This window comes from Gymnoscopelus microlampas (assembly GCF_963454915.1).
Source record: "Gymnoscopelus microlampas genome assembly, chromosome: 3".
NCBI lineage: Eukaryota > Metazoa > Chordata > Actinopteri > Myctophiformes > Myctophidae > Gymnoscopelus > Gymnoscopelus microlampas.
The window spans coordinates 57196220-57223003 of NC_139940.1; the positions used below are offsets into that span (position 1 = coordinate 57196220).

At 40.8% G+C, this 26784-nt stretch overlaps 1 protein-coding gene across 2 annotated transcripts in view; it reads right to left on the reverse strand.

Annotated features, from left to right (window-relative positions):
- The window catches only part of cgna (cingulin a), a 65733-nt gene extending 42463 nt beyond the window's left edge, over window positions 1-23270 (reverse strand). The window contains exons 1-7 of one of the 2 annotated variants that reach the window (XM_084052946.1): window positions 23111-23270; window positions 5899-6122; window positions 3760-3960; window positions 3280-3456; window positions 2466-2547; window positions 1476-1722; window positions 982-1067 (exon numbers count right to left, since the gene is read on the reverse strand). In XM_084052946.1, the coding sequence (XP_083909072.1) occupies window positions 982-1067; window positions 1476-1722; window positions 2466-2547; window positions 3280-3456; window positions 3760-3960; window positions 5899-6121 (1016 nt within the window). In that variant the 5' untranslated portion in view covers window position 6122; window positions 23111-23270. Of the gene's footprint in view, window positions 1-981; window positions 1068-1475; window positions 1726-2465; window positions 2548-3279; window positions 3457-3759; window positions 3961-5898; window positions 6123-23110 lie in introns of both variants that reach the window. The other variant, XM_084052945.1, reaches the window with a different exon arrangement.
- Window positions 23271-26784: the final 3514 nt, after the last annotated feature.

Here is a 26784-nt window from a genome sequence, read left to right on the forward strand (position 1 = left end):
AACACAACCAATCAGTGATCAGTTTATAGAAACGTTAAACACATTAAGAAATCAAGAACTTAAAGCATATTGACGCCACGCTAGAGGTTTGGCTTGTGTAGTTATCAGAGACATTTTAATTCAAACAATATACAGAGTCAGGTTCTGTGATATTATAAATTGTCATATTTAGTGTCGTCATATTTATATATAGTACAAACAAAGCTTGGTTTGCCTTTGTTTATGTGATAAAAAAGTGACTTTGAGAGCTGCTTTGTTTTTCTCTCCTGACACAATCACAGCCAATAGCACAGTAGTACTAGGAGGTTGTCAAGCCTTTATTTGTTTGTTTTTTCTCTTTTTTCCCCTCAATTTAGAGTAGCCAATTATTTGTATCCCCTTTTCTTCCCCAATCGGCTCTATGCACAGCAGCCATATTGGGAATGAATTGGGCCCCTTCTTTGCTTCCTTCACAGGTGTTACCAATAATACTAATTAAGGATCTGTTCCATTTAGTGTGGTATAGTGGTTGGCTTATTTACAAGGACCCCCATAACTCTGAGAGTGTACAAATGGAACCAAATGGACCCTTACGGGTCCATTTGGTTCCATTTGGTTCCATTTGCATGTTCTCCCCATGTTCTTGCATGTTCTCCCCGTGTCTCCCAGGGTAGTTAATACCCTCACAAAAACATGTAGTAATCCTGGTTGCTATACCGCCTCCCCCATGACAGCCGGGGCGCCTGATGGAGGGGAAGGGAACTGGTTGGAATAACGAGTTCCTTCCACGCGCTACGTCTAACCAGGGAACCTCCGCCCTGTCAGGTGACAAGAAGCTCAGTTGGCTCTCATGCATTGAAGGAGGCATGAGCTCGGCCCTGGGTTCCCTAGGCTGGCAGGGGGAGTGTAGCGCCCAGGATCACTTAGATAATTGGCACCGGGCGAAAAAGGGTTACAAAATTGTGGGATAAAAAAATGATTAAAAAAAAGAAAGGTGCGTACCCTCCTCGCACTAGGTTGTATATGGTGTTCATCACCTCCTCCTCTTCTGAACTCTGACCCTGGTCCAGCAGCAGGTCAGGGGTCACCTGCACATGGGAGATAATAGTGATCACCTCTCATCAATGATACATCCATCCATTTAAAACACTTTCAACCTGGTATTTTAGATTAAAAAAAAATATATAATAATTATTATTATTCTTTCTTCAAAGAAACACAGCCGATCTACAAGCTACAAGCTTTTGTAGATCTTTTTGAATCGTACAATAGGTGGCATAGATGACATGAGTTAAAGGCTGTAGGCTAGGCCTACTCGGAGAGACAGTAACACACTGTAACACATGTTGGTGATACGATCATGAATCTATAAGTTTTGTTTACATTTTACAGCAAGTAAGAAGAAGATTGAAGATTTTTTCAGCATAAAATGATTAAGGATATATTATTGGTATCAGTCAGAATTTCCATTGGCCGACTGGAAGAGACGTCCTTACCCATGTCTCAGTTTGATTGGCCGAGGGCGTCTCCACGGCAACGTATCGCCCCGGCGGAGCCGTCTGGTTGGCCGAGGGCACGGTAGCCGTGATGACGGCTCCCTGCTGGCCCCTGCCCAGGCTGCTGTGTGTGGATGACGGGGGCGAGGAGTAGGGGTTGGGGGTGAGGACCGGGGACGTGACTCTGATGTCCTCTGGACAGGGTGACTGGTGTCTCTGTTGGCCTGTCACACCTCCACGCTCCCACCTGCTGCACGGGTGGAAAGTAACCAAGTACATTTACTTAAAGGTGTAGTGAAATGAAAAATATGTTTTTCACACGTTTAGACCATAACCGTGGTCATCATATGGGCATACCTAACGATAGATGCCAAAAAAATTGGGGAAAAAACATTTGTGTATTTTTATATCTAAAGTCCCTAAAAAGCCAATCTTAATTACTTCCTGTAAACGAAAACGTGCTGCGTGATGACATAACGCAGCCTTCATGAATATAAATGATTCTTGATTACATGCACCTGTTTACCTGATTCCCATAGCTGCACGTTCTTCAAACACAGCTGATTTTAATTACAGAGCTACTCTGTTTTGAATCTCATTGAAGATGACATCCAGACGGTGTATTACTCATTTTAAACTTAATCTGCACACTAAATTTTTATCTTAAAACATTGTAGGTTAGAAATAAGCCAGGTAGTAGCAAACGTGCTTCACTGGCCGTCTCTCTCTCACTTGTAAACAAACACTAGCCGTGTTGCGCACGGCTGAAGTGATTGAGATTCCAACGTCCCATAGCCTGAAGGGATGGGACCTTCTGATTGGTTTAGAGTCGGTTGAGACGACGTTTCAGACTGAACCTTCAAAATAAAATGTCCGAAAATGTCACTGCACTGCATCTTTAAGTACTGCACTTCAGACCATTTTGATCCATTTTGGTGAAGTAAAAAACAACCAACAAAACAAACAGGGCGTGCTTGGTCCAGCACTGACCTGTTGGTGCGTGTGGGGGCCGGACAGGGTTGTGTCGGAGCGGGAGGCAGGTCAGTGAGGGACTGGCTGCCTGGGGTACCACCTGTCACCATAAAAAAAAAGATAATTCATTGTCATACAAACAATTGCGATAAATGTTTTATAGTGAGCTTGCAGATCGGCTACGTTTGCTATTTTTGCGTGCCACTGTAGTATGACGAAGTAGGGCATGATTCATTTACGAACGAAAGATGAAAAGTTGGAAGTATAGGCTCTTTGCACGACAGCCATATTGGAAAGAAATTGGGCCTCTGCCATACTTCCTGCACAGGTTTTTACCAATGATGCTAATGAAGGCTCTGTTCCATTCTGGTCAAACAGAGTCAGGGTGCTGATATTGTGTCATGTTGGCTCACTGGAAACACTCTGCTACACCAGTGGGTCTCAACGGGGTGCTCCTTCCATTCCGACATCTCGCCACTCCGACTAGTGGCTTCCGCGTGCGGTTCGGGTTAGGTATAGGGTTCGTTAACGTCGGAAAGGCGACATGTCGGAAAGGCGAAATGCACCCGGTCTCAACGTGTGGTCCAGGGACCCTCATGGTTCCTTGAGGGGGTCTCAAATGGCCCTTTATGGGTGTGTAACTCTGAGAGTGTACACATGGTACACATTTGTACACTCTCAGAGTAATGGGGGTCCACTGTGCTACACTAAATGGAACAGAGCCTTAATTAGTATCATTGGTAAAACCTGCGAAGGAAGTAAGGAAGAGGCCCAATTTCTTTCCAATATGGCTGCTGTGCATAGAGCCTATTGAGATATCGAGGTTCCGTACCTCGAGTTGGACCCAGTGAGCCGTTGAGCTGCTTCTGGTAGGACCCCCCCTCATCCCACCTGCTCCGGCTCTGGACCACCCCCACCCGGTCCAGGTTGCCGTGGCTGCCGGACCGCCCGTCTCCCAGTGGGTGCTGTGTGGGCGGACCCTCCTCCCCGGTCCCTCCGCCACCTGGAACTGCATGTCACCGTCATCAAACTTTAGTCATACAAATAACTGTCATTGATGATTTCATTGTGGTTTTGGCATTGAACATACGGTATGAACAAAAATGTATTTTGCCTTTTAGACTTCAACGTACACATTATAATATTTTCAAAAATAGCAGATATACAAGCTCATATCGCGGCACTCGGTGCCGTGCTATGAGCTTGTAGATCTGCTATTTTTGAATAGCCCCAATTATAAGATAACGGTTAAAGTGGTTACACAGATGCGTTCCCGGTCTTAAATATTTGATAGGTACAGGGCAGGGCCTACCTCCTTCCGCCTCCGTGTCCAGCAGTGACCCGTGGGAGAGGGCCCTCCGCAGCACGCCACTCCTAAGCCCCTCCCCTTCTCCCGCTGGGCGTGGCTGTCCTCCTCCAGGCTCCGCCCCCTCCCTCCCCCTGCCGGGCAGGCTGCCGTAGCCGGGGGGGTATTGGGTCCTGAGCTGCACGCCGTACGAGTCTCCATTCTCACCTAGGAGGTGTGGACCATGATGGATTAGGAATGATCACGTGTTTTCCAAACACTGGCTCGGGGACCCATTGGTGGGTCACGGACCCATTTTTATGGGTCACAAGTATATTTTTGTTATCGTTATTTCCTACAAATAATAATAAATAAAGAGATTTCCAAAAGTTTCAATAACAAAAATGTTTACGAATAAAAACATATATTAACTCTCTCAGTGCCAATGAAATAAAAACATATGTTTTTATCAGAGCCTTTTATTTTTTTTTTAAGTAAAAAAAAAAGTGCTTAGGAAGCGAGATACAGCCTTTTTCAGTTATAAGTTAAACAAGGAGTGAATGGAGCAGAAAATCTTCGGATCACGATATCTTGGGTTCTGAACATTCTTAAAAAAAAAAAAAAAAAAAAAAACGTTTTTTATATTTATTTATTTTTAAACTCGGGATTTTTCATTCTGGCACTTAGGGCATTCAGAAAAAACTCGGGATAACTCGTGGCTTGGCACTGAGAGAGTTAAAAAAATATATATTTAGGGAAACACAGGGATTTTAATGGTACGATTATAGTGAAAGAAATACAATGATCAAGTATACGCAACAATATTGATGTATAAAATCACATGAGTATTTGTAAATGCAAGGTTTTATTATATTTTCCTCACAAACTGTCTCTGTTTTTTTCTTTGTCTTTTTTAAATCGCTGCTTTTCACAACTCAAATAATGCAGTAGCCAAATAATGCACACAAAACAATAAATAATAATAAACAAATAGTACATCTCAACTAAATAAAAGCTACATGTTTGAAGATCCATGTAGACTGTAGGACCTTTGGGGGGGACGTTTGCCAAAAATAGAAGATCTACAAGCTTGTAGATCGGCCATTTTTGACAAAGACATTGGTTGTAGAGTGAAAAAAGAGTGTGCGCCAAGCACAGTTGCATTTCAGGTCTGTTTTACTAGTATAGAGGGTTTAAGTCAGGGGTGATGCAACTTTGATGATGGAGAGGGCCACTATATTTCCCCACTCACTCCAGAGGGCCACATTGCATATACTGTCGGGGCAGACACCTCGTATCTATTTATTTTAACTATTTTCGTAAATTAATGCCGCACTTCGCCATTCTATGTCACACAACAGTAGCAAAAGTAGCCGATCTACAAGCTCAAAACGCGTCGCAGTGCGACGCGTTTTGAGCTTGTAGATCTTCTACTTTTGCCATTTTTGAATTGGAATCCTGAAAAGTAACATTTTTATTTAATTTCAAATGCATTTAATTATAATTATGTTAACTTTATGAATTTAAATACAAATACATAGGACATAAAAAATACTTTTAATACTCATTTAAGCTACTTATAGACTGAAGTAATTAAAGCGGGTCATGTTTGCATGTTTGGAATCGTAACAGCTGAAATCAATAATATATCACTATTCCGATATGAACCTGCGGGCCACATTAAGTGAGGGTGGGGGCTGCATGTGGCCCCCCGGGCTGCCAGTTGCCCATGTATGGTTTAAGTGGTTAATTCATCGCGATGTATTAAATGGTGGTTAATAGTAAAACCGTTTTTTTACAGTCCCATCCCAATAGGCTCTATGCACAGCAGCCATATTATCACTTCCTTCACAGGTGTTACCAGTGATACTAATGAAGGCTCTGTTCCATTTAGTGTAGCACAGTAGTTCTCAGATTTTTGAATTTCAGATTTCCACGACCCCCATAACTCTGAGTGTACAAATGGTACCAAATGGACCCGTAAGGGTCCATTTGGTTCCATTTGTACACTCTCAGAGTTACACACCCGTAAAGGGCCATTTGGGAGTGCACAATATCAGCACCCTGACTCCGTCTGACCAGAATGGAACAGAGCCTTCATTAGTATCATTGATAACACCTGTGAATGTCTTCACAATATGGCTGCTGTGCATAGAGACTTCTCACCGCCGTCTTTCAGCACCACGTAGGGCTGGCCGTGGATGCCTTGGACCCGGATGGCCACTCCGTAGCGGGCGGCCGAGCTGCCCAGCGTCTGGGCTTTGGGTTTGGTCTTCTTGGCGGGGGGAGCCGGCAGACCCCCGCCGGAGTCGCGCAGGTCATCGATGAAGCGGATCTGAACGCCGTGGTCCACCTGGCCCCTCTGCATGGACGCCGGTACGGCCGTCATGCTGAAAAGAGGAGAGAGAGCGGAGCAGTGAGAGAACAGACAATGACTTGTGGATAGGCTCTATGCACAGCAGCCATATTGGGAATTAATTGGGCCCCTGCCTTACTTCCTTTACAGGTGTTACCAATAATACTAATTAAGGCTCTGTTCCATTTAGTGTGGCATTGGTGGTTGTCTTATTTTCAAGGACAACCATAACTCTGAGTGTACAAATACGGGTCCATTTGGTTCCATTTGTACACTCTCAGAGTTACACACCCACCATAAGGGGCCATTTGGGAACCAAAATGGAGTGTTTCTAGTGAGCCAACATGCACAATATCAGCACCCTGACCAGAATGGAACAGAGCCTTCATTAGTATCATTGGTAACACCTGTGAAGGAAATAAGAAGAGGCCCAATTTCTTTCCAATATGGCTATGCATAGAGCCTATTGATGATTGATGGGACTTCTTTGCGTTCGCATTGGACCCAAAGAGCAGTGGTGGGAAAAAGCACTCAAATGTTTTACTTAAGTGAACGTATCAATACTGCAATGTAGAAATACTCCGTTACAAGTAAAAGTCCGGAATTCAAAATGTGCTTGAGTAAAAGTACAAAAGTAAATGGCATCAAAATGTGCTTAAAGTAGCAAAAGTTAATTAAAGTATTAAAATGTTTGAAAATGTCAGACAAAAAACTCCCACCTACTGGGAGAACTACAACAATATGCGAACACAGCAGCAAGATCTGTGAACTGTTGAAAAAAAAAAAAAGGTTAGCCAATGGAATACAACCATTGTGTTTTCCTGCACTATCTGTACCGAGTGGACCTCTGACATAGACCTACTGTACATATAAACGGAGCTGCTTACCTTTAAAATACATTTTAAATCTGAGGCTTTTTTGTATACTATTTAAATAGTTAATAGTTTACAAAATGCTGCTAATAGGCTCTATTCACAGCAGCCATATTATCACTTCCTTCCCAGATGTTACCAATGATACTAATGAAGGCTCTGTTCCATTTATTGTAGCACAGTGGTTTCCACGACCCCCATAACTCTGAGTGTACAAATGGAACCAAATGGACCCGTAAGGTCCATTTGGTTCCATTTGTACACTCTCAGAGTTACACACCCGTAAGGGGCCATTTGGAAGGTTTCCAGTGAGCCAACATGCACAATATCAGCACCCTGACTGTTTGACCAGAATGGAACAGAGCCTTCATTAGTATCATTGGTAACACCTGTGAATGTCTTCATAATAGACGGGTTTCATGTTTGTAAACATTGAGAGGATATGACCGCGCAGAGGAGGGGTAAGCCTATAGAGGGCGCCATTACCCGCAGCAGCTCTGGTCAAATGTCCATTCATAAAAGAAATGATCTTCACCGGGTTTAATGAAAGTAGATTAAATTATGCAGTTTGTAATACCTTGTTTACTCAATAAAAATGATTTGTTGGAAGTTGGATCTGTTTGTATATGATAGCAGCATTATGCCTATTATGCCTATAATAGCAGAATTATGGCTATCTAACTCCCGAACATAACAACAGAGTGAACGGCGCAACAATTCGTTTCCCCCGAGCATGCGCAGATTGCGCATTCTGCTCTGTGATGACGTCGCGCAGAAATCCGTCTATATGGCTGCTGTGAATACAGCCTATTGTCCCATAGTGATATGACTGCAAAAGATTGCTACCTACCTACCTACATACATACATGCATACAGTTGCAACGTGACATAGCACTGTTTAACACAATGCTGTACCCCCTCCAACTGTATATACTTCCCCATTTCTTTCTTACATTGTTTTTATTATGTTTTGACACTTGCTTTGCCGATGCAAACATTTGTTTTCTCATGCGAATAAAGCTCCTTTGAATTGAATTGAATTGATAGGGATGTCACGATCATGGAATTTTACTTGAGGATTAATAGACCAATTATTTGTTTACCAACACTGAGACTAGATGCACAGGTGATTGTTTCATACAATCAATTCTCAACCTGTTTCGGGGTGCGTTGGTTTCAGCACACCCCAACCCCCTCTTCTGTGTTGGCTAGTGCTGCGCGCCCTAGCGAGACCTGACAGAATGGGTTTGACGCTTGCGCAGTATGACGCTTGCAACCAGTATGACGTTGTCTATTAAGGGGTCTATAGTCACACAAATTATTATGATTAACGATTTGATTGTGTTTTTTGGCATTGGACATTGGAACACATACATTAAAAATAAAAAATACCTTTCTGTTTGGCTTTTAGCCTTCGTAAGATGATATCAAAGGGCAGATATGACAAATAACTTTAATATACAAATAAATTACTGATATATTAACTAACTTTCTACAACAACAAAAAAAGAATAGCAGAAACAGCATATCTACTAGCTTACATACATAGTATGCTTGTAGGCTAACACAGAACAGACAATAGTTTGTATTTTATTTATATGTTCCAATGTTCAATTGGCTCTATGCACAGCAGCCATATTATCACTTCCTTCACAGGTGTTACCAGTGATACTAATGAAGGCTCTGTTCCATTTAGTGTAGCACAGTAGTTCTCAGATTTTGTAATTTCAGATTTCCACGACCCCCATAACTCAGAGTTACACACCCGTAAAGGGCCATTTGGGAGTGTTTCCAGTGAGCCAACATGCACAATATCAGCACCCTGACTCCGTCTGACCAGAATGGAACAGAGCCTTCATTAGTATCATTGATAACACCTGTGAATGTCTTACAATATGGCTGCTGTGCATAGGGCCTATTGCATAAACACAATTAAGTATTTGTGAGACAATGAATTATCAAGGAAACGCCATGATGGTGACAGCTATAGCTATATATACACCAGCCAGCCCTCCGCCTCAGTGCTGAGCCTCCATCAATGATTACTGTGTACAGAATGATAGATAGTGGAGTTTCACTGTGAGTTTGGACTATAAACACAACCCTGACCTCCATAAACAAACACCTGGCATCTCTACTTCCATGTTGTCCGCACCCTCTGCATCATCTACAACATGGTATACCCAAACACTGGGTCGGGACCCATTCTTGGGTCAAGGACACATTTTGATGGGTCACAACGCGCACACGCACACACACACACACACACACACACACACACACACACACACACACACTTTTCTGAACAAATTCTAAAAGTAAATACTTAAATGTAATAAATAAATAATTTGAATAAATAAAAGAGTCAATCATTTTTTCCAAAGAACTTCATAAATGTACAAAACATTTAAGAAATAGTGACAATTGACGATCTACAGGCTCACATCGGCAATTTCCACTATTAAATAGGGCTTAAGCGCTTCATTCATTATGGATTTTTGTACATTTGGGTCCCTGGGAGACACTAACATTTCTGGTCTCAGGCAGCTCGTAAGCTTGTAGATCTTATATTTTGAAATAGCCGATGTATGTAAGGTTAAAGTAGCTATACGCAGATGTTTATGCTCAGCTGTATATTAACTAGTTTATACTTTTGAGAACAACTGCTCTACAACACTGGTTCTCAAAGTGGGGTCCGGGGACCCAGGGGGTCCTGGAGCGGGTTCCACGCAAGGGGCAAGGCTTGGATATTTACGATGAGGCCAACACGGAAGCTTATGAATGGCCAGAGTGGCGCTGTTTTACCCTGCGCCGACCTGAAGTGTCAGAAATAATTTATTTTAGCGCAAGTGAATGGGTTTTTGACAAACTTTAGACTAGATTTTCTTACCGTAATAAAAATTGTCATAAATTCTATATGCTTCCAGTTGCTAGTTTAAAGTCTCCTTTCAATCATCATGATATGCGTTTTGCTAAATTATGGTCCCATTTATTCTAAAATTGACGATAAAGTAGGCTATGCTCCAGGAGGGGCGGGATGATTTGATTGACAACCTACACAACCAATAGCATTCATTCCCCGCCCCCGCTCTTGATTGACAAGCTACCCAACCAATAGCATTTTTGGGGGTGTTTTCCGGTTCGCTGGTCACGTGTCTGGTCTCAACCAATAGCGTTTGAGTTCCGGACGTGGCCAACTGTATATATTAACGATGGATGAATGCATGTTCCTGAACTATCGGCTTCATTTTCGTTCTGTAGAAAGCAGGGGAGTGGCTTTGTCCATTCTTTTTTACAGTCTATGGTTCCACGGGGTCCCCAGCTAAATGAGGAATAGTTTAACCCCTTAATGCTGGCGTTCACACTGGCAGATACAAAAGTAGCTTTGTATCTCTGTAGCTGAAGTTGAAGCCCTGTGATGTGTTGTGAGCTTGAAGATCGGCTATTTCAATTACAAAAAATAAGTATAACATTTGTAATTATATCAATCATTTCTTTGTATATTTAAGTTATCCGTCATATCCCTGTGCAACTGTTTTTTAACAAAGCCTAAATACCAAACAGAAACGTATTTTCTTTATATATTATGACTTATGTTCCATTGCTCAATGTTAAAACACACAATTTGTCAACTAAACGTTAATAATCTTGACAGCCCTAACGCCAGGTTGAAACTAAGTGTTTAATTTGACTATACTTTCAGCAGTCAGTCCAATAACAGAATGGATAAGAATGACTATTCACATCATAGGTTTGAGTGTAACAAGTTACAACTAAAATCTTCTTCTATGTGGGACCCTGACACCAAATCATTTCAGGAGGGGGGTCCACGACCCAATACGCATCAATGTGAGGGTCCTAGACATGAGAACATTTGAGCTCCACTGCTGAACAAAAGCATCATTGAACTCACACTAAACAGAAACAAAACTGACCCATATTACACAGCCTGCCTCCCCACCCCCAATGACTGGCGCGCGCGCACACACACACAAACACACACACACACACACACACACACACACACACACACACACACACACACACACAGTGTCAGAGCTCAACAAACTAAAGCTGTCCCATGCTGAGCTCTCATTACACCATGACACCCAACACACACACACTCTACACATTCGTTCAAACACTTTATTTATAGTGTTTACTCTCCCCGTGATGTCTTGAATACGAGGACAATGGTTGTTTGTCCAACATTCCTTTATGGTGAATGAATAATCCAAAAAGAATAAGAAAACGCTTGATGAATTTAATAGGCTCTATGCAAAGCAGCCTTATTGGAAAGAAATCGGGCCTCTTTCTTACGTCCTTCACAGGTGTTGCCAATGACAATGATACTAATGAAGGCTCTGTTTCATTTAGTGTAGCACAGTGGTTCTCACCCTTTTGGTAACACTTTACTTAAAAGGTCGGGTTTATAATGCATTATAATGTGCTTAGAAATAAGGCTTTATAGCACTCATTATACATGCTTATAATTATGCATAACAACTTATAACAATGTTTATAACTTATTTTAAGTGCTGGTCATAATGCATTGTTATGCTCAATGGAGCACAGTATAACTACCATAACTTAGTTATTTATAAAGTGTCTTTTTTATAAGTTGTTATGCATACTTAAACATTTATAACGAGTGTTATGAAGCATTAAAAGTGCATTATAATGCATTATAGACCAACCTTTAAGTAAAGTGCTACCTGGTAGTTATAATGTGCTGTTCCACTGAGTTTATAATGTATTATACATAATTTACTTATAAATTATATTATAAGTTATAATACTCCATAAACCTTGTTATAAGTTGTCACGCAAAATTATAAACATTTATAACAAGTGTTATAATGCCTTATAAGTGCATTATAATGCATTATAAATGTGGTTATAACACATTATAGACCCGACCTTTAAGTAAAGTGTTACCAAACTTTTGTATTCATTTTTATGCAACGGACCCCCATAACTCAGAGTGTACAAATGGTTCCGTTTGCACACTCTCAGAGTTACACACCCGTAAGGGGCCATATGGCGAATTACGCACGCACCTTGGCACTCGCGGACACGCCCCAGGCACGTTCATCGATACCCTCACAAAAACATGCAGTAATCCTGGCCTCCCCCCCTGGTCAGCTGGGGCGCCTGATGGAGGGGAAAGGAACTGGTGGGAATAACGTGTTCCTTCCACGCGCTACGTCCTACCGGGGGAACTGCCCACTGTCAGGTGATAAGAAGCGGCTTGCTAGCTCTCATGCATTGAAGGAGGCATGAGCTCGGCTCTGGGCTCTCCCTAGGCTGGCAGAGTTAGTGTAGCGCTCAGGATTACTTAGACAATCGGCACAGGGAGAAAAAATTGGTTACACAAATCGTGGGATAAAAATAAATAAAAAAGACGACGACAATACGGAGCGTCTTTGGATTCTTCATTCACCGTAAAAGGGACGTTACAAAAACGAAAATTATCCTTGTGTTCAACTCATCATGGTGTGAATGTTTTTTGCCGATCTACAAGCTCAGAACGCATGGCATCGGGACACGCTGTGAGCTTGTACATCCACTATTTCCAAATAGCCGGTGTAAAGGCTATAGGGTTAAAGCGCTTGAACTGATTTTGATAATACTGTATTTACAATTATTTTCTGGGGACCCCCTGGAGCCCCCTGAAGGACAGTAACATTTCAATGATAAGAAGAGGAGTACATCTGTTGACTGGTTCAACAGTTAAACTTGTATTACAATCACTAGTTTTGTCCAGTCTTGATTATAGGCTCTATGCACAGCAGCCATATTATCACTTCCTTCACAGGTGTTACCAATGATACTAATGAAGGCTCTGTTCCATTTAGTGTAGCACAGTGGTTTCCATGAGCCCCATAACACTCAGAGTTACACACCTGTAAGGGGCCATTTGGAAGCCCATGAGGGTCCCTAGACCCCAACTGTAGACCCACTGGTGTAACAGAGTGTTTCCAGTGAGCCAACATGCACAATATCAGCACCCTGACTCTGTTTGACCAGAATGGAACAGAGCCTTCATTAGTATCATTGGTAACACCTGTGAATGTCTTCATAATATGGCAATAGAGCCTATTGCCCAACGGTTTGGTCCAGTGCTTCAAATAAAGGATTTGGACAAACTTCAGTGCATGCTGCACTGTCTTGGATGAGAGTGGATCAAAAGGTTGGCTTGTAGCCTTGTGACATTTTTATTTAACATCTCTCATACTGGTAGACCTTCATATTTGTCGTTACAGGCACAACCCACTATTACTAGACATGGCTATGCCACAAGACAGGCCATGGGTGGTCACTTTACTCCGGCTTTAATACCAAGAACTAATGCACTTAAGAGAACGGCAATGTATAGAGCAGGAACACATTGGATCAAGCTTCAAAAATAAATAAGCCCTATGCACAGCAGCCATAGTGTAAGACATTCACAGGTGTTATCAATGATACTAATGAAGGCTCTGTTCCATTCTGGTCAGACGGAGTCAGGGTGCTGATATTGTGCATGTTGGCTCACTGGAAACACTCCCAAACGGCCCTTTACGGGTGTGTAACTCTGAGAGTGCACAAATGGAACCAAATGGTTCCATTTGTACACTCTCAGAGTTATGGGGGTCGTGGAAATCTGAAATTCAAAAATTTGATTACTACTGTGCTACACTAAATGGAACAGAGCCTTCATTAGTATCACTGGTAACACCTGTGAAGGAAGTGATAATATGGCTGCTGTGCATAGAGCCTATTGAAGGAAGCCGTGATTAGTCAAACAGTTGTTTAATGTTTGAACTATGATTAATTGTATATACTATTTTTATTATTTTTTTGTAATTTCTTGATTTGCAAACTAAAAAGTAATACGGTATTATTAATCATTTATAGAATTTGTGAAGACTATGCAATGGTAGAATTACATTGTATTATGTTTTAATTGTATTGTGAAGTGTGAATGTTTGGACCCCAGGAAGAGTAGTCTTCACTGTGGTGAGGACTAATGGGGATCCATAAACAATAAACAAAACAATAAAGAAATCTCTAAATTCTCAAGGACTCGTTCTAACTGAAATGGATGGCAGCGTCCACACCACAACTACGTATAAGGACAACAAGAGTTGCAAGCGATATCATTTGGATCACTTTCAGTACGGTTTTATGAACGATAGAAGCACTGCCAGCCGCCTCACCCACCCTAGGAACGTTTCGTTATTAACAAAGAGGAGGAGATTGTGATTATGAATAGCTGGTAGGCTAGCTGGCAATACCTCAGGTAGGCTCACCTGTTTATAATTAGTAATCAGTCAGATCATCCATAATTATATCCCGCCTTGCAACACCACATCTACCAGAAATACTGGTTCCTCACAAACGTTTGAATCATGTGTTAGACAGGGCTCTCTGATCATTCTGTTCAGCTTGTCAGTGTAGATTATTAGACATGATTTAGTTCCATCTACATTATTTATAATGGTGCGGTAGCAGAATGATGATCTGCCTGGCTGTGGAATGTGAACTGAACTGTTGACCCGGTCTAAAATGGGTCAACAGCACTGGAGCACAACACTGTATTGTTACATGACTAGATAGACTCTATCTAGTCAGTCTGTCTCAGGACAACAATATGTCACCCCCCTGACCCTGAGACAGAGACAGAGACAGAGAGAAACAGACAGACAGGGGGGGCAGAGAGACAGACACAGAGAAAGAAAGAGAGGAATGACATCGCTTCTCTCGTATCAGTGAGTGTTTGGTGATAAAACTGAGTCAGTTCCTCCACAAAACCAATATAACATGACACACTCAACTGTTGTGAAACTGCACACACACCCCTCTCTCTCATGCGCACACACACACACACCCCCCTCTCTCTCTCACACACACACACACACACACACACACACACACACAGTACGTTTCACTCTCTTTGTACACTCTCAGTCAAATTAACACCAGGAGGTTACTGTGCATGTGCACATGAACACACAGAGACACACCTATGCATGCCCATATACGTGTGTGTGTGTGTGTGCGCACATGCATGCACACACAGCAACCCTGTGCACGTTTTACGAGATCACGCACACTAGTGCTTGACCTTAAGCAGAATACACAAGAACCTCGCGCCATTCAATTCATTAAGTTATCATTATTCATGTACGCCAGTATTTTATTTGTTATATATATATTATTTTTTTTCAAAGAAATGTGGATGGGTAGTTTATAACACGTAGAAAAAGAGACAAACAATTGAGTAATGTTGAGAATGTAATTTAGATAGGATGTTACTTAAACAGATACTATAGATGCATTGTTCACTTGGTATCCTATCGTTTCAATGTACAGATTATTATTTTGATAGTATATTGTTTACTTTAGAGTTTAGACTGATGCTGGGTTCATCGTTTAACTGCTGTCCTATAGTTTCAACTACAGATTGCTATTTCGATAGTATATATCGTTTAGATAGATCATGCTAGGTTTAACAACATTGTCTCTCTGAATTATATGCATGTGTTAACCTTGTTTATTGTAAGTCGTTCTTAGGCCTATCACAATTATTACATAATAAATCATCTAAATCGCAATTATTTGAGATAATTGCAATTATATTATATATATAATTATATTTTTGTATAAGTCATAATTGTCTCCATGTTGAAAAATGTTCAGTTTCAAATATTTAAAAAAAAGCAGAAATAGCAGATGTACAAGCATGCAATGCATTGCGAATACTATTTAAATAAATTATTATTAAATGTCAATATTTTTTTTGCAGATTTAAGTTATTTGTCATATCTGCCCTGTGCAATTTTCGATTACGAAGCCTAAAAGGCAAACAGAAATTGTATTTGTATTCATATGTCCCAATGTTCAATACCAAACACACTATTAGATCGTTAATTGCAATTTGAGTAACAATTAATTGTCAACTTAAATGTGTAATCGTGACAGCCCTAGTCGTTCTGGAGTGTCTGCTAAATACCTAAATTGTAACATGTAATAGGCTCTATGCACAGCAGCCATATTGGAAAAAAATTGGGCTTCTTCTTACTTCCTTCACAGGTGTTACCAATGATACTAATGAAGGCTCTGTTCCATTCTGGTCAGGGTGCTGATCTTGTGCATGCTTGCTCACTAGAAACACTCCATTTTGGTTCTCAAATGGTCCCTTATGGTGGGTGTGTAACTCTGAGAGTGTACAAATGGAACCAAATGGACCCGTAAGGGTCCATTTGGTTCCATTTGTACACTCTCAGAGTTATGGGGGTCCTTTGAAAATAAGACAACCACTATGCCACACTAAATGGAACAGAGCCTTAATTAGTATTATTGGACACCTGTGAAGGAAGTAAGGAAGGGGCCCAATTCATTCCCAATATGGCCGCTGTGCATAGAGCCTATTGCGGTTATTTGGTGGCGTTACAAACTGAGAAGATATCTTACTACTTTACAGGGTCTTTTAGTAAAATATCTTAGTACTTCCATCATTGGCATTGTTCGTTCTACTGCGGCTCAGCGGCCGCATGGGAACCGCTTGGGTTCCCCGGTTCGATCCCCAGCTCCAACTGTGTTCAGTGTCTTAAGTGTTCTTGAGCAAGACACTGAACCCATAACTGCTGCAGATGAGCAGGATGCTGCCCGGTGTTACCAGATTCTGCGAGAGAAATAAGCAACCAGGTCTATGAAAACAAGCCCAAAAGATGCGACTATAGGCCACATTAAGAGCACTTAAAACCTACTGTATATGCATTGGCTATTTGAAGATAGCCGATGTACAAGCTCACAACTGTGAGCTTGTAGATCTGCTATTTTCAAACATCTTGAAAATATTTTTTTGAAATATTTTAACACAAACCTGGTACGGGGGGCCCTGGCAAAAAAATATGTTTAGATGGGGGTCCATGGACAAATACTAATAATGAATAATTAATTTGGCGCGAAAATGTTTGAGAACCACCGGTTTAACCCATTAAGACCTGGAACTGTGTCATTTTTAGATTTGAGCTAAAAAGCTTTATTTTACACTTTGGCTATTCAAAAATATCAGATATACAAGCTCATAGCGCGGCACCGAGTGCCGCGCTACGAGCTTGTAGATCTGCTATTTTTTTTAAATCGTGAAAATGTGTGCAAATCTTTGAATATATATATTTTTAAAGCGAATATTGTTAACTCAAAAATCTTTGCTTCTGGGGGGTCCCTGAAACAAAATATTTTGAGCTGGGGGTCCTCGGCCAAATACATATAATTTTGGGGGTCCTTGACATGAAAAAGTTTGAGGGATTTAGGAGACAAGTAGAATCGGCTTCAGGTTCTTAAAGGGTTAAAGCACTTTGGATAAAAGGTGCTATAAAAGTCATCGTTTATGGCCTAGACCGTGGCGTCGCGGTCTAGGCACCCTGGTTGCAAACCCTTAATAGCAGTGTGCCGCGGGTTCGCGTCCCGTTCCCGTCGGCCTTTCCTGCATGTCTTCCCCCATCTCTCTCCCCATTCTTCCTGTCGACATACTTTCCCTGTCCCTCTCCAATAAAAACAATAAAAAGAAAATACCAAAAACAAATCTTAAAAAAAAAAAAAAAAGTCATCGTTTACCATTTACAGATCTACGTGACGTGGAGTGAGAGTGGTTCCTTTTTCAGTTTGCTTTGTACTCTGATTAATGGGCACATTGTAAACACAGAACTGCCTTCACCTTTCGCAATGTTTGTCCTTGAAGCATACCTTTAACAAATGACATACAGTACAGTGCAGCACCGCTACACTGCACAGCAATGCACACAAACAGCGATTCCTGGCCAGCGGCGAGGCAAATATTATATCAACCAGCCATGTCCATATAGAGCAAAGGTTCTAGATTTATGTCTAGAACGAAGCTGTGCGATGACGTGATGTGTTAAGCTTTCAGATCTGCTATTAGTTGTTTTTTTTTGGTAAACATTTTGAAAAAGTTTGGACATTGTGGAATAATGTTGCCTATAATAGGCCCTATGCACAGCAGCCATATTGTAAGACATTCACAGGTGTTATCAATGATACTAATGAAGGCTCTGTTCCATTCTGGTCAGACGGAGTCAGAGTGCTGATATTGTGCATGTTGGCTCACTGGAAACACTCCCAAATGGCCCTTTACGGGTGTGTAACTCTGAGAGTGTACAAATGGAACCAAATGGACCCTTACGGGTCCACTTGGTTCCATTTGTACACTCTCAGAGTTATGGGGGTCGTGGAAATCTGAAATTCAAAAATCTGAGAACTACTGGGCTACACTAAATGGAACAGAGCCTTCATTAGTATCACTGGTAACACCTGTGAAGGAAGTGATAATATGGCTGCTGTGCATAGAGCCTAATGACATGCCCAACATAGGCAGGCCAGGTTAAAAAGTGGTTAAAAAAATCAAAAAATAATAATAATAAATGACAGTTTATAATGATAATTTAGGCTCTCAAACTGGGGTCCAGGGACCATATGGGCTTCTTGAGGGGGTTCCACATTCCTGGCCCCAGCAATGTATCGACGTGTCGCTGAGCAAGACACTGAAACATAGAGTTCAAAATAATAGAGAGGGCACCGGATATCCCCACCCATCCAGCTTGCATTGAGTTGCTCACCCAGGGCATGGGCCGAAATCACCCCTTCTTCCGGGTTGGGAAATGTGACCGACGGGGCCTATTTGGGGCTTCTGCGACACGTTTTGCGTCACCTCCATGCGCAACCCCACAAGTCGAGCCCATTGGTCGAAACCGCTTTCGCTCGTTCGTAACAGTGGCCCCAGGCCGTTTTAAGCTGCAGTACCTATTGAATGGCCAGCATGTCTAATGCGCTTCAATGCAACCTCTGGGTTCTGCCCCCCCCCCCCGCACTCGAGTCTGACCGCTTGGCCAGCAATCAGCTGGGTGAAGCTGAAAACTACATTTTCCCGACACGGGATCAAATAGGTCTAATTATAATATTATATTTAAATGGACACTTGCAGGTCTATAACTCTGTGGACTCTATGGACCCTTACAGGTGTGTACACTCATGGGGGTACTTTAAAAAAAAAAGAAAACGTTTGACAACCAGTGATTTAACAGACCCACTCAGCTGCTACTATGTGGATCCTGAGATCTACAGGATTCCTTTTTAAGACAGTTCCAATTAAAAACATTTTAATTGGTGTTATAGACCTGGGTAAAAAACATAACACTGACCTTATAGTACACGGAGACGTAAGCAACACAGAGACACAAATTACAAATGGGTGTGTTAGATTTTAGGTGTGTCAGTACGACATTGGCCCTTGGCTCTAGACACAAACATCCAACACACACACTCATTATTAATTTGTTTGTTGTAGCCGTGTTGCTTGCTAGTCTGCCATGTCTTTAACCTGAAGTGGAAAACACACTACAAAATCAGCCTGGGGTTTCATTCCCCTCTGAGCGGTTTGTCTATGTGGTTTATGTCCAATGTTATTGATTTTAACCCATTCTATCCGGGAACGCATCTCTGTCATTTTTTTGATTTATTTGGCTATTCAAAAATAGCAGATATACAAGCTCATAGCACGGCACCGGGTGCCGCACTATGAGCTTGTAGATCTGCTATTTTTGAAAGATCTTGAACGTTTGTGCAAATATTTGAATATACATCTTTGCTTCTGGGGGTCCCTTTGACATGGGGGTCCGTGGCCAAATACATATAATTTTGGGGGTCCTTGACATGAAAAAATAATGTTTTTTCTAAAAGCTGTTAGGATTTAGAAGAGTAGAATCCCCCACATTTTCACGATTTTTCAAAAATAGCAAATCTACGTGAAGCTCATGAGCTTCAATATCTGCTATTTTTGAATAGCCAAAGAAATCTTAAAATGACACAAATAATGCTTTCCCGGTCTTAAAAGGTTAAAAGAGCAGTGGAAGAGATGTAGTACCAGGTGGTAATTAAATGGAGCAATAGATACAGCCTCGCATGCCACTGAAATGGAGTCAGAAGTCTGTGGGCCGTTTGAGTCTGCGATAACAAAGATCAGAGCCCCGTATTAATACATACTGAGGGTCCCTGGACCACACTTTGAGACCCACTGGTGTAGCAGAGTGTTTCCAGTGAGCCAACATGCACACTATCAGCACCCCGACTCTGTTTGACCAGAATGGAACAGAGCCTTCATTAGTATCATTGGTAACACCTGTGAAGGAAGTAAGGAAGAGAGGCCCAATAGAGCCCATTCACTTAAATGAGACACTGCCTATCTCCCCCACCACTCCATGAGTGAACTAGATACTACTGCTGCTCTCACACACACACACACACACACACACACACACACACACACACACACACACACACACACACACACACACACACACACACACACACACACACACACACACACACACACACACACACACACACACACACACACACACACACACACACACACACACACACACACACACACACGGCTTCTTCTTCTTCTTGGCAGCACATTGGCATAACAAAGAGGGACGTCAGTGTCACCAAATACCACACAACTAGCACCATACCTACAGTACATAAAAGCTGCCCTGCCCTATCTCACATTCACACACTTAAAACCCTCTCTAGCCTATACTTAGTAAACTGAACCCGAGTTGGCTCTGTACTCCTTTTCCATTTACCAAAAATAGCAGATCTACAACCTCAGTTACTGTATACAGCAGCTATTTTTGGCGAATGTCCCCCCCAGAATATAAATGCTATGTTGCTTTGAACCCGTCATGCACACACATGTTGGGCTGTCACGATTAAAACGTTTAACTTGACGATTAATTGTCATACAAATAATTGTGAGTAGTGATTTAATTGTGTGTTTTTTTTTTTGGCATTGAACATTGGAACATAATGAATAAAAATATTATTTCTGTTTGCCTTTTAGGCTTCGTAAACCAAAGTTGCACGGGTCAGATATGACAAATAACTTAAGTATAAGAAGGAATGACTGACATATTTAATCATTATACTTTAAAAAAAATATATAATAATAAATAGTGGAAATAGCTGATGTACAAGCTTACAACGTGTAATCTTGTATATTGGTTATTTCTGCTATTTTTGGAAAATGTTTGAGAGTGTATGAACGTTTTTCAACAAGGAAAGACATAATTGCGAAAAATCAGCATCACTCAAATATTTTGGTGCTCCCCATGGCCTTTTTTTTCTCCATAGCGCATCCTTTATCCCAAAAATGTTCAATGGTACAAAGCCAGTCAAAATGTAATGGGCATAATGCCATACTTCCCTGGAGGCAAAATCCAACTATTTGAGCAACCCCATGACTTTTCCTCTGTAGTAATGTCCTCAGAGTTACTACAGAGGGGCTGCCAAATCTTTGTGATCACATTTTTATTTTATTTTTAACCAGCATCCCTATTCTAGGGTTGTGAACTTGTAGATTGGCTAGTCTCTATCTGCTAAGGGGTCATTGACCTGAAAAAACATTGAAGACCCCCGCTCTAGTGCCACCAATAGGCTGAAATGCCAACTTTGTAGACATCTCATAATTTAATAAAGTGCTTTTCAAAGGTTTTGTAGGCAAGTCAAAATAAAAAGCATATGTATGTGTGTGTGTGTGTGTGTGTGTGTGTGTGTGTGTGTGTGTGTGTGTGTGTGTGTGTGTGTGTGTGTGTGTGTGTGTGTGTGTGTGCGTGCGTGTGTGTGTATATATACTCTTCAATTGAGAACTGCAGACACTTGTGGATTGCATTGCGTCTTTGATTTCTCAAGCTGTTAAGCTATACTAACTTGCAGTATTACAAGTTATTAAAGAAATGGTTTCTATTTAACAGTGATATTAAGTGAAACGTATAATAACTGTTAAAAAAGGAACATAACCCGTGAGTATCAAAGCACAGGGTGTAAGATAGATATATTACTAAACTACCTGTAATGGATGCACTGTCTGTCTGTCAGATGGATGTGGGGAAGTCAATAAATCAATAAATCAATAAATCAACTTGCAAAGCAGCAGCAGTTTGCAGAGCTACAGTTTGGAGAGACTTTTAGTTTGATTCTAGAAGAGAATAAAAGCCGAGATGCGTCTATATCCATTCATTCCATCCACAGTCCATAAAGATGCACATCTGATATCTGATCGCACTGTACAACAACTTTATAACTCCTATCGTTAGCTCCTGCGGGCTAACCCAACCTAAGACTGTCACAGCCTACTTGGTGACCCATCGGAGTGTGTGACCCATCACCCAGAGCCGTGCATACTGTCACACGCGCGTGAGAGGACGGGCAGGCAAATCGGCTGTAAACATGAGACGATCTGGTGACAGTAATGTGGGGAAACGATTCGCCTTTTTTCGCCTGAAACAAAGTAACAAACCAAGGACGGTCACAGAATTCGACAGGTCACCAGTTCCGGCGCAACATCTCAAACTCTCGCCTAGTTGCAAAAGCATGAGAAAACTGATAATAAACACAGTAATAATCAGACCCACACCCAGGGTGTAACATCTTATCTATAAGGCAACATAAATACGATGTTTATACAAACAGGTAGCAGCAAATCATATCCGATCACGCAGGTTAAGGATGATTAATAGTTTGGATTTCCTACAGTCATGGATGAACTTCAACCTGGTGTTTGCACTTTCTCCCTTTTTGGCCAGAACATCTACTTAAACGTTCAGATTCCAAATATTAAGTGCTTACACCATGGCCACGGACGTTACAATTACGTACGGGCTCTCAGAAGTACCCGTGTATTCCGTATTGTTCAATAAAAAGCATTGTAATCCAATTCGTGGCCATTTTTTCATAGAGTTATAGCGTATCAGAGTGCAATTCATCTCCCAACCGATAGGGTCGCGTAGTTGACAGCATACAGAGAAAAAAACGGAAAAAATGGCCATCAATCGGATTAAAATGTTTTTTTTATGGACTAATATGGAAGGTACGGGTACTTCTGAGGGCCCGGACATAATTGTAACATCCGTGGCCATGAGGTAAGCACTTTATATCTGAAATCTGAACGTTTATGTAGATGTACGGACCAAAAAGGGAGAAAGTGCAAACACCAGGTTGAAGTTCAATCCAGGACGGTCGTGACAGACCACGGTCTCGCGATCCATTTCCTCAAAAGGTCCGAAACAAACAAACATACCTCTTTTCTTTTTGATCAAACTGCAAATTCCTCTTGTTGTCTCTGAGACTCGATCCCTTTCTAAACGTGATCCAAACGGATCTTTAGGATAAATCCATGATCAACAGACACGCCGAACATACTGTAAAATCCATGGTTCATTTATGATGAGACACTATGAGATGCAACCTGTTACCTTTGTCACACACTTTGGACTCCAGGGTGTTGATTTAACCAGTGTTGCCAGATGTTGCGAGAGAAACAAGCAAACAGGTCAAGGAAAACAAGCCCAAAAGCCCAATTTGCATGGGTCGCGAGTAAATATCTTTTATATATTGTTTTTGTTTCGTACATTAAGAAAATATTTAAAACATTTAAACAAAAAAAAGTCACAACTTTTCATAAATTCAAAATTATTCCTTTTTTTTTTGTATTTCAGAAATAAAATTAAAAAATCATACAATTCCCATAAATAAATACAAAATTAAGTAGTGAAAATAGCAGATCCACAATCACAGCGTGGCGCGAAGCGACTCGTTGTGTGCTTCTAGACCTGCTATAGACATACATTTTTAATAAAGGGTAAACAACTACACTTTAGAAAGAAGTCCAAATAAACGATAACAATTATGAAGAAGTCCAAATAAACGACAACACTTATAAAGAAGTCCAAATAAACGACAACACTTATAAAGAAGTACAAATAAATGACAACACTTTAGAAACAAGTCCAAATAAATGACTACACTTTAGAAACAAGTACAAATAATTAACTACACTTTAGAAGAAGTCCAAAAAACCACAACCCGCAACTAACCCAAGCGACTTTACGGAAAAAGAAGCCCAAAGTCGCTTATAATAAGCGGACATGGCAACACGGGTCTCTTGGTTGTTAAATAAACACTCTGGATTGTAAGAGTGTGGGATGGAAACTAGATCCGCCCACTATGTGTAGGACAGTGATAGGATTACTGGAATAATAGCGCCCCCTGCTTTGCATAAGGTGTCAATCATTTATCAGGGAATTAAACTTAAAATACTCTATTACAAGAAAAGTCCAAATTTACTTGAGTAAAAGTATTGGTATCAAAATGTACTTAAAGTACCAAAAGTAGAACGTACTCATTATGCAGAATGTCCCATTTCACAAGTTTTCAAATGTATAAAATGTATAAAAATCTTTTGAAAATAGCCGATAGATAAGCTCACAATGTGTCGCATTGCAACTCATTGTGAGCTTGTAGGCTATTTTCAAATGTCCAAAAGATGGCTGAAGTGGTTAATGTATGTTTTGTAATAATAATCAAAATCTACAAAGTAACTAACTAAAGTTTTCAAATAATTGTAGTGGAGTAAAAGTACAATATTTGCTTCTGAGATGTAGTGGAGTAGATGAAAACTGGAAATACTCCACTAAAGTAAAAAAAAAAAAAAACTCAAAATTGTACTTAAGTACAATACTTGAGTAAATGTACTTAGTTACTTTACACCACTGATCTTAAATATGGCTGTCACAATTATACAATTGTATGATTAATTGTCACTCAAATAATTGCGATTAATTATTTGATTGTGTTTCTGTCGTTGAAGACTGGAGACTATGAATACATTAAAAAAAAAGGTTTGCCTTATAGGCTTCGTGAAAAAGGTGCACATATTATGACAATTAACGCACATAATTTTATTTAATTTATACAATACAAAAACATGCAGTGGAAATAGCTGATCTACCAGCTCAAAACGTGTCACAATGTGACTTGAGCTTGTAGATCAGCTATTTCCACTATTTTTGAAAAAATATGAACATTTGTAGGACATGGAAATGATTATGACGATGAGACGATATTCCAAAAAAAATAGTGTTTAAATCAAATAATTAAGATGATTATGTAATAATTGTGACAGGCCTAATCTTAAATGCACAAATGATTCATACTGTAGTAGCATAAAGCTATATAAGTTCACAAATTATGAGCCTATGAGACAATAAAGAAACGGACAATCAATGTAAAGGGGTAGTTCACCCCCAAAATGACTTTATTTCCCCTATCAATTAATCACCCCATGAAGCCTTGGATTGGACTTTTTTTCTTATTTTTTTTGGGTCGCATTCCTTATCCAATCTTCCAATATTTGATGAATTGAAGTAAATAAGAAGACAATGCAAAACTATGTCAGAAATGATAAACTCCATAACAACTCTCACTACAGTTCTCCTTGGATTACACTGTGAGTTTACACAAATGTGTGTGGGAAGGAATTAATTGGCATAATGGCTAAATTGGAGAGGAAAAAAACTATAATTGGTTGGGATATACTCATTATTTGTTTTGTATTTCACTCAAAATATATTTGCAGAGCAATCTTGGCTCTGTATCCCATAGTCAGAAGGGAAGGTTTTGTCGAGCAACAGGAGGGTTGTCCAAGGCAACCGCTGACACACGCTTCAGTGGTCCAGTCAGTCAATAATGGTTCATTCATATGTTTGACAGCAGCTGTAACCCTAGACCAGTGGTGGAAAGTAATTAAGTGCATTTACTCAAGGCAAGTAGGCCTATACTGTATTCGAATACATGTTCTAGAGTAGTTATATTTTTGGATTTAATGACTTTCACTCCAGTACATTTCAAAGAAAAATATTCGAATTTTTCAGGAGGGGAAAAAGTACATTATGTGTCATTTGTCTCTAAATTTAAAAGCATGTAGGCCTACTTTTGAATACCTAAATAGTTTTAAAGCCAAGCACTCCAGCACTTTACCTCAAGTACAAATTTGATGGGGCAATTTTCACTTGAAGATGAGTAATATTTGATACTTTGGTAGGCTACTTTGATACTGGAGTTGAGTACTTTGTTGGACAAAGTATTCAAAAGCAAATCTTCTTTTTAATATCAATACATAGTATCTGTATTGAAATTGGCCATTTGAGCTCGTGGATTCTGCAGAATATTGGCCCTGTCGTCACTAGCAGTGACGTATGAGATGTGACTCCATGTGTGCTTTCTGTCAGGTCCTCAGACAGTATGAGATGTGACCAATGTTGCCATGTCCGCTTATTATAAGTGACTTTGGGCTTGTTTTTCTGTTAAGTTGCTTGTAAATATTGGTAGTTGCGGATTGCGGTTTTTGGGCTTGTTTCTAAAGAGTACTTGCTTATTTGGGCTTGTTTCCAATTATTTTGTATTACCCCCCATCCGAAAATGTGTTATGCCAGGGACCCCGGTACCAGATTTGTGGTGTTACAATGTTTCTTCATGATTTAAAAAAAAAAATAGCTGATCAGGTACTCAGGGTAACAGTCTTCCACGCCGACATCTCGCCACTCCGACTAGTGGCTTCCGCGTGCGGTTAGGGTTAGGGTGAGGGTTAGGTATAGGGTTCGTTAACGTCGGAAAGGCGACATGTCGGAAAGCCGCCATGTAACCGGTACTCAGATAGGGCATGTCGAAGTGTCCTTGGGCAAGGCACTGAACAATACATTGTCCAATGTGTCGGTCGGTGTTAGCTTGCCCCCCCCATTGGTATGTGGGAAGTGAGGACGCTGGCGTTGAATGTTCACCGCTTCACCTCCCAATAGGCTCTATACACAGCAGCCATATTTTAAGAATTCACAGGTGTAATCAATGATACTAATGAAGGCTCTGTTCCATTCTGGTCAGATGGAGTCAGGGTGCTGATATTGTGCATGTTGGCTC